A 10959-nucleotide genomic window follows, 5' to 3' on the forward strand; every position below is an offset into this window, starting at 1 on the left:
GACAAGCGTTAGTCGTTTCCACTACCCGATCCACAAACCCTGTCACTCGGCGCTAAGTGTTGGAAAAAGTAGTATGCGAATATGTATAGTCGGTTTGGACCGACCATGTGACCTATAAATCATCCAATGGACTTTAACTTTCTGCTGAGCTTAGTCCCGTGTCTGTACACATACATACTCTTTAAAGGGGACGTAGGTCGGTCCAACATTTACAAGTTATACGGAATGATTGATCAAATTGGAAATTTGGTAATACTGCTCTGGTGTCACAATAACACTATTAAACTATTTCAGAATATATTCTGCGGATTTTGTCTTTCCGAATAAAAAACCAGTGAGCGGAGCAGTACAGTCGGACGGGGCCTCGTAAAAATTTACTCCATAAGATTTAAATTTTGTTATTTTACACAAAAAAAAAAATTAGTTAATTTGACCCGCTAAATATTCGATGGAATGACGTCTTGGATGTCTTCACGATAGTGCCTGAAGTACTAACGGAAGTGTTGAACATGGATATGCCGTCTGGACCAAGGACTTTGCATTGCTTGGGTTTGGAGATAATTGTTTTTATTCTAAAAGCCTCTTTATGCTGCTCGGAATTTATATTGCAGTGGTTAAGACGTTCTAACCATTTAGAGCGCCTATGCTCAAGGACTAGATCATCTATTTCAGCGCTTAGCTGCGGTATTCTGTCGTCAGCAAACTTTCGGCACGAAGTTTATCGCGTTGCTGTGCCAATCTAGAAGCCCTGGATAGTTTTCGTGAATAAAGCGTTTTGTTGTTTTTAGAATAATTTCATGGAATATCTTCTCACCATTTCTGGCTCATACGGGTAGCGGCATAGGACTTAAGAATTCCTCAATGATTTTTTGTGAAGCCGTGTCAGTTGGTTTTTTTATAATTTACGAAGATACACTGATCGGGCTGAATTTAAAGCGATTTTGGTTTTCCAGGAAGAAGCAATGGAAATGTCCGGAGAGCTCGAATACAGACCACAACTATGGACCAATCATCGCGAAATTTTACATTTAGGACGGTTTCTGGTCAAATAATCGGTTAATATTTAGTAAATGAAACGTGTCCCATAAAATTATTATACCCTACACAACTATGTTGTCAGGGTATTATAGCTTTGTGCAGCCCCAAATGTTTGTAACGCCGCGAAATATTGGTCCTAGACCCACCTTTAAGTATACCGATCGTCATATCTCGACTAGCTGAATCGATCTAGACATGTGTGTCCGTCCGTCCGTCTATCCATTATAATTTGTAAACACGATACAGGCCACAGTTATGGACCAATCTTCACGAAATTTTGCATGTAGGACGGGTTCTGGCCAATGAAGACCCCTATTGTTTTTGGAAAAGATCGATTAATATTTAGTGGATGAAATGGACCAAAAACATTATTTTTGTCGATTTTTCTGATTGCTCCAGAGGCCGCAATTATGGCCCAAACACCGCGATTTTTTGCATGGAGAAGGGTATCGGGCCAGATAATAAGCATGCATGTTTTGATAAAGATCGGTAAATATTTAACGGGTCAAATGGACACTGACTTTTGTGTGAAAAGTGACAAAATTGGTATTCTATGGCATATATATTTACTCCTGGAGGATGTAGACCCGAGGAGTTGATAGCATATCCAAGATGAGTAGTTGGCCTTTAAATTGATACCAAATATAGTGATGTATCTACTCAGATTTGGGAGTTACAGTCAAATATTTACAGGTGCTTACGTATTCAGATATTATTTAGTAACCCATTACCACATTAGAGGGGGAAATATCGCGCTGATGGCTTTAAAATTTTTCATGGAGTTCCAGTTATGGTCAAGAACAACGCCTACAATTTTCGGTGATGATCAGATTAAAATTTTGGGATGAAATGGACCGAAAACTTAATTTTTTGTGTGTTTTCGAATCCGAAAATCACAACACAACCCACCAGATTATCCAGATTATCTGGACAATTAGAAGAACTGTACTGAATATTCGAAAAAGTAAGGAAGAGGTGTTGTTGACCTCTAATCGGGCAATAGGGGGCAAATATCACGAAATATTACTCAGACTCGGAATAAACATCCTCAGAAAGTTAGAGTTCGTGGTAGTTGTGTAGGGTATCGTATGGTCGGCCCCGTCCGACTATACTGCTCCGCTCACTGGTTTTTATCTGCTTTTGTGGACGCTCTGGAGGCTACAGTTGTGACCAGAACATCATTTTATACAGAGAAAGGAGACCATGAAATTAGCTTGCCTGCTTTGATGAAGATTGGTTAACATTTAGCGGGTTAAATAGACCCACACTTTTGTGTTGAAATGACAAGATTTGTATTCTATGGTGTATATATTTACTTCTGAAGGACATAGACCCGAAAAACTGATAGTATATCCGGGGAGTGGTTGACCTTTATGTTGACAACAATTGTTTTTCTTCTATCTACTCGGATGCAGGAGTTTTACTTAAATACATACATGTGTCTTCTGTTTAGTATTACCATTACCACACTAGTACAAATGTTGCTCTGATGGGTAGAAATTTTGTATTAGGTTTCGACTTTTATAACATTCGATTGTGATCAGCTGATATTTCAGGGATGAAATGAATTCGAAAATCAAATATTTTCCATGGGGAAGCCGATCTGAGCAACTAATTTGAATGGTCATTCATTGAGGGAAAACCCTCTCCACCATTAAAAAATTTTATTGTGTATTTTGATTTAATTCGAATCTACACTAATTCAAGAATGTCCCTATAAATTTTTAAGTGAAAATCTCAACAATTTTTGAAGATATAGCCGATTTATTGTGTTAGCATCAAGTGACAGCAAGAGGGCTTCTCAAACTTTAAACGCGTTTTTCTCCAATCAGAGTTTTTGCGAATGGCGGACACGATATGAAAAATGGTGAAAAATAGACGATTTGCCAAAAAACAATTTTCAAAGCTCCACCATTTTGTTAATCTTTGAGCGAAGTCAATAATCCTAGTTCATACGAGAGTTAGACATGTACTCTTTCTAACACCGTTGGAATTTTCGGATTCTCTTAAGTCAACATTTATCTCGTCAAATGAAAAACTTCCATGTCCAACGATGGTGATCAGACGATATTTCGGATATGAACTGGACCGAAAATTTATATTTGTCTGGTTTTCTTGTCGCTCTAGGTGCCACAAATATAAATCGAACATTCAAATTTTTAATGGGGAAGGCGATCTGACCTACTATTTTCGTGACTTCCGTTCGTTATGTCAATATTTATCGGGTCAAATTAACCCAAACTCTGTAAAATAAAAAACCAGTGAGCGGAGCAGTATAGACGGACGGGGCCGACCATACGATACCCTACACAACTACCACGAACTCTAACCTTCTGAGGATGTTTATTCCGAGTCTGAGTAATATTTCGTGATATTTGCCCCCTCTTGTCCGATTAGAGGTTAACAACACCTCTTCCTTACTTTTTTCGAATATTCAGTACAGTCCTTCTAATTACTTGTCCAGATTACCTTCACGGTGGGTTGTGTTGTGATTTTCGGATTATACTCTACTCGAAAACACACAAAAAATTATGTTTTCCGTCCATTTCATCCCAAAATTTTAATCTGATCATCACCGAAAATTGTAGGCGTTGTTCTTGACCAAAACTGGAACTTCATGAAAAATTTCAAAGCCATCAGCGCGATATTTCTCCCTCTAATATGGTAATGGGTTACTAAATAATATCTGAATACGTAAGCACCTGCAAATATTTGACTGTAACTCCCACATCCATTTGACCCGCTAAATATTGACCGATCTTTATCAAAATATGCATGCTTTTTCTCTGGCCCGATACCCTTCTCCATGCAAAAATTCGCGGTGTTTGGGCCATAATTGCGGCCTCTGGAGCGACCAGAAAAACCGACAAAAATTTAGTATTTGGTCCATTTCATCCCCTAAATATTAACCGATCTTTTCCAAAAACAATAGGGGTCTTCATTGGCCAGAACCCATCCTACATGATGGGTTATGGAAGATTGGTCCATAACTGTGGCCTGTATCGTGTTTACAAATTATAATGGACAGACGGACGGACGGACGGACACACATGTGTAGATCGACTCAGCTAGTCGAGATATGACGATCGGTATACTTAAAGGTGGCCAATATTTCGCGGCGTTACAAACATTTGGGGCTGCACAAAGCTATAATACCCTGACAACATAGTTGTGTAGGGTATAAAAATTGAATATTATGGTGTAATTTTGTACTCCGAAAAAACATGATTCGAAAAGATGTTGCAGAGGAATATTTGACCTCTAATCGGGCAGGAGTGTGCAAATATCGCGAAATATCCTGGCTCGGAATATAGATTCCCAAAAAATTAGAGCTTAACGGTAGCTGTGTACACAGCACTTTCTCTAGCGGAAATTGCAGGTTCTTAAAGGTTAAACGACTTCCATGTAGCCTCTAAAACGGTACCCCCAAATATTCGGTATTTTGGGTAGCAAATCCCATCTCCAAAACGATCGATATCGGTTTACATTTTAGGATGGTCCTCATATAATTTCGGGAGTTTGGCCACATAATTTAGTACTTCGATTATGTATATCTCTCTCACCAAAAATTTTCGATTTCAATGGGCCTAGGAGTAATATCTGATCGACGTAGCTATAATTGGCTTTTTCATAGACTAGAAACCCCACTTGGTCGAGCATTTACTTTAGATTAATGCTTTTAAATAAGAATCCTTTATGTTGAAGTCTGAAGCAACCCATTAATGTTCGGATTGCTGATAAGTGCTGCCTATTTATGTAGAGGACGAATTCAACTCATGAATTTTGCCAAGTAGTTTGCGAAAGAAAAATATAAATCTGTAAATGAGCATTGAGCAGACCATCGATTTTAGAAAACCTCCGACTTCACTTTTTTTTGGACATGACGCCGACATGTCGCTCATTTCCTGCAAGACTGACATAAATCAAAAATCGTGATTTTTCACTTAATGATGGAGAATTTTTGTTTTAGCTGAATCTACAAAAATCCAGCTGAATCTCTCGTACCACTGATTATGAATCCGTAGAAGTTCCACTGTTCCTTGTTAAACTTAAAACGAATTTTCCGCAAGGTCAAATTTTTGATTTATACCGATCTTGCAGCAAATGAGCGATATATGCCTTGCTTATTTTCATTAAAATGAGAAAAATATTAGTTTATAAAATTAATTTTTATATTTTTTTCCTATTTATATATGGCTTAAACACTATAGCATCCTTACTATCTATAAAAAAATAAAATAATTAACAAAACTTAAAATTACTAAAAAATAAAAATATATAAAAAATACCACATTCCATATTTGTTTGTAGAGATTTTATTGTGAGGCCATTTTCTACCTCTAAGCCCACATATCATTAAAATCACCCCGTTCGGTCATCTCCATGAGGGCCAGCACTTTATTGTACAACAACTCTCTTGCATCGATGCCCCAAACAAAATCTAAATGATTAAATTTCGGATCATTGACCAAAAATTTCCCCACCAAATTGGGTAACCGCTGGCGTAACTTTTCCACATCTTTTGGTGTGGCTAACCAATCATTTGACGAATAATGAAGGGCCACTTTCGTGAGAACATTTTCCAATTTGTAATCTGGTGGATTAATGGAACCATAACGCCAGTGGTTACGTATCCAACCATAATCGTATTGACGGAATTGGCCGCTACGTTTCAACTGGCCATAATGTTGCATTTGTTTGGTGGCAGCACCTGCGGGAGCATGGCCCAAAATTACCGGCACCATAGTTTCGTTCATTTGTGCCTTATCAAAGCCGGCAACGAGGAACATGACATTGGAACAAATTTCCTCCGTGAAGGAATCTTCATCGCACACGATTTGATTGAAGAGAGTGATAAATTCATTGCTGGGTAAAAATTCATGGGCACCGATTAGTTTGAGTAACATCTGTGGAACAAAAAGAGAGAGGGAGATTAGTTTCATTTTTTCTTAAAGATAGAGTTGGGGGGTTTCCCGAGTACTCACCGCCAATGGCTCCTGGAAAAAGGCCAAAAATTCCACCACCGGACTCTTGGCATGTTTGATAAAGGCCACTGGGGCCAGTGCCTGCATCAGCATAACCTTCTCACACATATCAGGTCGCTCACTGCACATTATAAAATAGGTCATGGTACCCTGTGAGTGGCCAATGTAGTGCAACTGGCTCTGCGAGGTCAAATCCAAAATATAATTAATACTGGCCGGTAAATCATATTTGCCCATTTCATGAAAGGTAAAGTCCCAAAATGCCGCATGCTTCGTCGTGTACTTGGTGTGATTTCGCGAATATGTATTACCCCGAACATTTGTCATCCACACATCGTAACCTTTTTCGAAGAGCAGATAAGCTGGGGGAAGAAACATGAAATTGATAATTTAGTATTGCTTTGTAATGCGAATTTGAGCGGAAAGGAAGCGAGCGAAAATACGTCAATCGAAGTGTTTGTTTTTGTTCCCAAGAATTTGAGAGGCTTATGCAGACCCACAGATAAGCTTGACCTTTACCTAATTATAATAAATAATGCTGAATGGGTGATTTTTTTTTAGATTATGGGGGGATAATTTGGCAATACCCTACACTAAATTTTGCTACTAGGGGGAATTTTAAGAATTAAATCTTGAAGTGTGAAATAAGTCCCCAAATTGAAAATGGAAGTACTCCTCACAGAACAAAACAACTAGAATGGACAGGTTTTAGCAGGTTTGTAATATTTTATAATTCCCAGAGTACAAACATCTCAAAATTTTTGATTAGGGACAACAATTTTGTAATGTTAACTGCCGTCGGTTTCGGTTTTGTAATTTCGGATACGTGGCTTTTGAAAATGGTGGTTTCATAGGCGTGGGTTTTAAAGAATATTTTTTTGCAAGGGCCACAGAACAAAATGCGTTAATTAAAAACATCGATGATGTATGCACGTGGATTTCATTACTTAAGGCGTGTATTTTTTTAAATTTTTTTTTAAACTTCAGAAAAAGAGTTTAATAAAAAAAATCAAATTTCGAATCTCAAGTGCCTCCGACCATAATGCCTGAATTTCGAAAATTTCAAGTTGTGGTATTTGGAAATGAAAATTTCAAGGACATTACCAGCCAACTGAAGGCGTGGTTAAAAAAAATTCAAGGACCTGCCAACTGAAGGCTTGATTTTTTTGAATAAAATTTCAAGCGCATTACCAGCCAACTTAAGGCTTGGGTTTTTTAATTGACAATTTCAAGTACCAGCAAACCGAAGACGTGTATTTTTAATGAAAAATGCAAGGACCTACGAAGTTAAAGCTTTTTAATGACTATTTCAGTTTCCGAACAAAAAGCTGGGTTCTTAATGACAATTTTAAAACCTGTCCAGTGAAGGCGTGTTTCTTAAATGACTACTTCAAGCTCCTCCAAACTTAAAGCATAGGCTATTAAAATGACAATTTCGAAATTAATGTGTGAATTTCAAGCAGTTCCTATCTTACTGCCTTGATTTCGAGGATGCGTAGATTTAACGATCTCCGGATTTAATGAGATAATTTCAAAGTCCTCCGAATTTAATGTCTAGATCTAGTTCTTGAAAGTACATTTGAACTTATAGTTTGGATTTGAAAAACCTCCGAATTTATGCACGCACTAAGTTCGGATGTTCTTTATAAATCTCCGATGATACTTTGTGTAAATGGCGTGTTTTTAGTGGAGATTTCAAGTGCCTTTGAACCTAATTCAAATACCTCCGAACTCAATGTGTGTATTTCCAAGGAGGGAATTGCAAAGGCCTCCGAATTTAATGCCTAGATTTCATGGACATCTGAATTTGAATTTCTGGGGCCTACAAACTTAATGTGTGGATATTAAGGAATATACTGCGTGTATTTAAAATACATCCGAACTTAAGACTTGTTTTTTTTAATAGCAATTTCAGAGATTTAGTACAAAGTGTTTTTAGGTAGGCATTTCAAGAATGACCGAACCTAATCCATGGATTTCAGGGAGCACCAACCTAAAGGCTTTTTTAAATTAATGTTCCATGGACCCCAGATATTAACTCTTTCAAGGACCTCTGAACTTACGAAATTTGAAATTCTGAACCTAATTTGTGATTTTTAAATGGAAATTCAAAAGATTTCCTAAAATAAGTAGTGGAGTCAAGGACCTCTGAACATGTTGCGAGGATTTCAAGTACCCGTGAACTAGCGTGTACTTCAACAAAATGTAATGAAACTCCCAGTTCTAGCGTTGATAAAAAATCAGGGTTCTAAAAAATTGGTAAACTCCGAAATAAAAGCGTTAGTCCTGGATTTATGAGGAATGAACAAAAATGCGGGGACTATGAGCTAAGGACATATATTTAAAAAATCAAGCAGTGAGTTAATAACATCTGTTTTTGGTCCTAAAAATTGGAAACTTACAAACTAAAGGCTTGGTTTGACATAGTCCTCATATGACGACGTTTTCATCGCACTTTCTGTATTTTGGAGGTTCATTGTCCCACCCGCAAATTCTTACCCTTATTTTCTAAGCGATATGGCCTATAAATTGGCACTTATGGATCTTTAGAGAATGAACTACTTCTTGAGGGAACCACAAAAATATAATAAAAAAATTCTCATATTTAAGGGTTCCGCAATGTTTACGTTTATTGAAGATCATAGCTGAAATTGTCAATCTAATGCTATCTTACTTTATAGAAAACCTCATAAGAGTAGTCTAAAGTTCATGAAGAATAAACTTGGCGTCTTTATTTGCGGCTATTGCATTATAATCTTCAGTCAAATCAAAAAAGGATTTTTTTTCTAAAACATATCCACCTTCTATATCGAGTTCATATCTCTATCTTTTTGTACCATAAACTAAATCCAAGAAGACGAGATATATTGACAAAATATTCTACAAAACTTTCAATCATAAAATTCGTAGGTTTTCATTCTCCTTTTCCACATGTACCTTGCTAAGAAATCCTTATATCTACGAACACTAATGCATTTCTACATTATGTAGAACTGCCGGATTCACTTGGAACAAAATCGACACTCGAGTAGCCGAGTTCAATGGTCAAGATGTTCCTCAAAATAACTACAAACAGAAAATTATAAGGACAAAAGCAAAACACTAAGCAATCTGACGTACGTTGCGATTGCCTTTTTGATTTTTTAATATACGAGCATACCCAAAAGGAATATCCTTCCCCAAAATCTTTAAAATTCCGCCCTTTATTATTCTATATCGCCATCAATTCCGTGTATAATTCTTTATGTTTAGTTTTTCTGACATTATAGGAATTCCCCACAGACCCTTGCAAGCTTCCTAAAGACCCTTCAAAAAATATTCTTTAACAAACCCACGCCCTTTAGAGCCCCTTGAAAAATGTTTTTTTAAAAAAATCCACGTCTCTTATAAATCATAAATATATTCTATAAAAAAATCCAGGCCTATTATAAACGCTTGAATCCACGCCTCTTAGAGATCATTGAAAAAATATTCTTAAAAATAAAGGTCAATAAACCTTTGATAAAAAATATTCCTAAAAAAAATTACTCTTCTCATAGAACCTTGAAAAATATACCTTAAAAAAGCAACGCCTTTTAAAAACTCTTGAAAAATATTTTTTAAAATATCCAAGCCTCTTATAGATCTTAAAAAATATTCGTAAAAATACACGCCTCTTATGGATATGGACCACGCTTCTTTTAGACCCTTATAAACTGTCTTATTTTATACAATGTCGCCTTCAAATCCGTGTATAATTTTTTGTTATTAATTTTTCTGAAGACCAGCAATTTTATTCCCATGTTTATGTTGGAATCCGGATCTTGGATCAGTTAAATAAATTCGCGTGTATCTCGCTTCGCTTTTTCGCATCATTTCCTTGATGGTATTTCACATTTAATTTACTTACCCAATCCCTTGTTGGGACCCATCATAACCCATGTGGCCGACGAATCCAAAAGGCCATGGGTCAGCAGCACTGGCATTGCCCCATGATTGGCAATGCGATGTAATTCCAAAATATAACCATCATCGGTAATGGCATGATGCACTTCCGAGGGATAACCATATTTTCGTATCAGATCAGGCTATAGAAACACAAAGAAATAACTTTTAATAAAAAGTCTCACATTCACACATTCTCACACACACTCTAAAACACTCATCAATTTCAACCAACCGTTTTCAATTTCGAATCCTCAATAATATCCGGATCAATGGCAACATCACTCAACAACGACGTCATTGAGCTATGAACTTCGCGTTGAATTTTCGCACTACCCTCATCGAATACGACGCTAGGAAACTTGGGTATGTCGAATAAATTAATACTTCCCAATGAAAAGGACCATGAGGGTCTATCATTTTGAGCCCAAGCGGATGTTATGGCGAACGCTATTAGTAGTAAGCTTAAAATATTTTCCGTTATTCTTGTCATTGTAGCGGTTCGTCGCGTGTCGCGTCTTTATTGTAACAAGTCTTTAAGTTAACTGACTGACTGATCGCAAAAATTCTAAAGCAATTCCCCGGGGTTCTCAATGTACGGACGACGATGTTGTCTTCGTTTTTTTGTAGTCGGAATCGTCTCAGTATTTTTATTATTTGTGATTATTACTTGTATTTATTTTTGTTATTGTTATTATTTTCATGAATGAGTGAGCAGACCACGGGCCGGCCGACCCTCTCTCTTCCTCCCTCCTACCCTTCGCTTCGAAGTCATTAATTGATCAATTTAAACAAAATGCAAAAACAAAAACAATTTATTGTTATTTTTATTTTATTTTAATGTGATACTCTCAGTTTGTTACTCAGTCCGCTGGCTTTAAATCCACGCCTCCTATAGACCCTTGAAAACTATTCTTTAAAAAATCCACGCCTCCTATAGACCCTTGAAAACTATTCTTTAAAAAATCCACGCCTCCTATAGACCCTTGAAAAATATTCTTTAATAAATCCA

At 36.9% G+C, this 10959-nt stretch overlaps 1 protein-coding gene across 1 annotated transcript; it reads right to left on the minus strand.

Moving 5' to 3' along the window:
- Positions 1-5378: 5378 nt before the first annotated feature.
- LOC133329825 (lipase 3-like) lies at positions 5379-10440 on the minus strand. The gene is made up of 4 exons (XM_061538290.1): positions 10183-10440; positions 9913-10090; positions 6024-6385; positions 5379-5945 (listed from the first exon to the last, which is right to left on the minus strand). The coding sequence occupies exons 1-4, from the start codon at positions 10438-10440 to the stop codon at positions 5379-5381; spliced, it is 1365 nt and encodes a 454-aa protein (XP_061394274.1).
- Between the last annotated feature and the right edge of the window lie 519 nt (positions 10441-10959).

Source organism: Musca vetustissima, unplaced genomic scaffold, assembly GCF_032173495.1.
Source record: "Musca vetustissima isolate MV318-11 ecotype Yass unplaced genomic scaffold, APGP_CSIRO_Mvet_v1 utg51505, whole genome shotgun sequence".
Lineage (NCBI taxonomy): Eukaryota > Metazoa > Arthropoda > Insecta > Diptera > Muscidae > Musca > Musca vetustissima.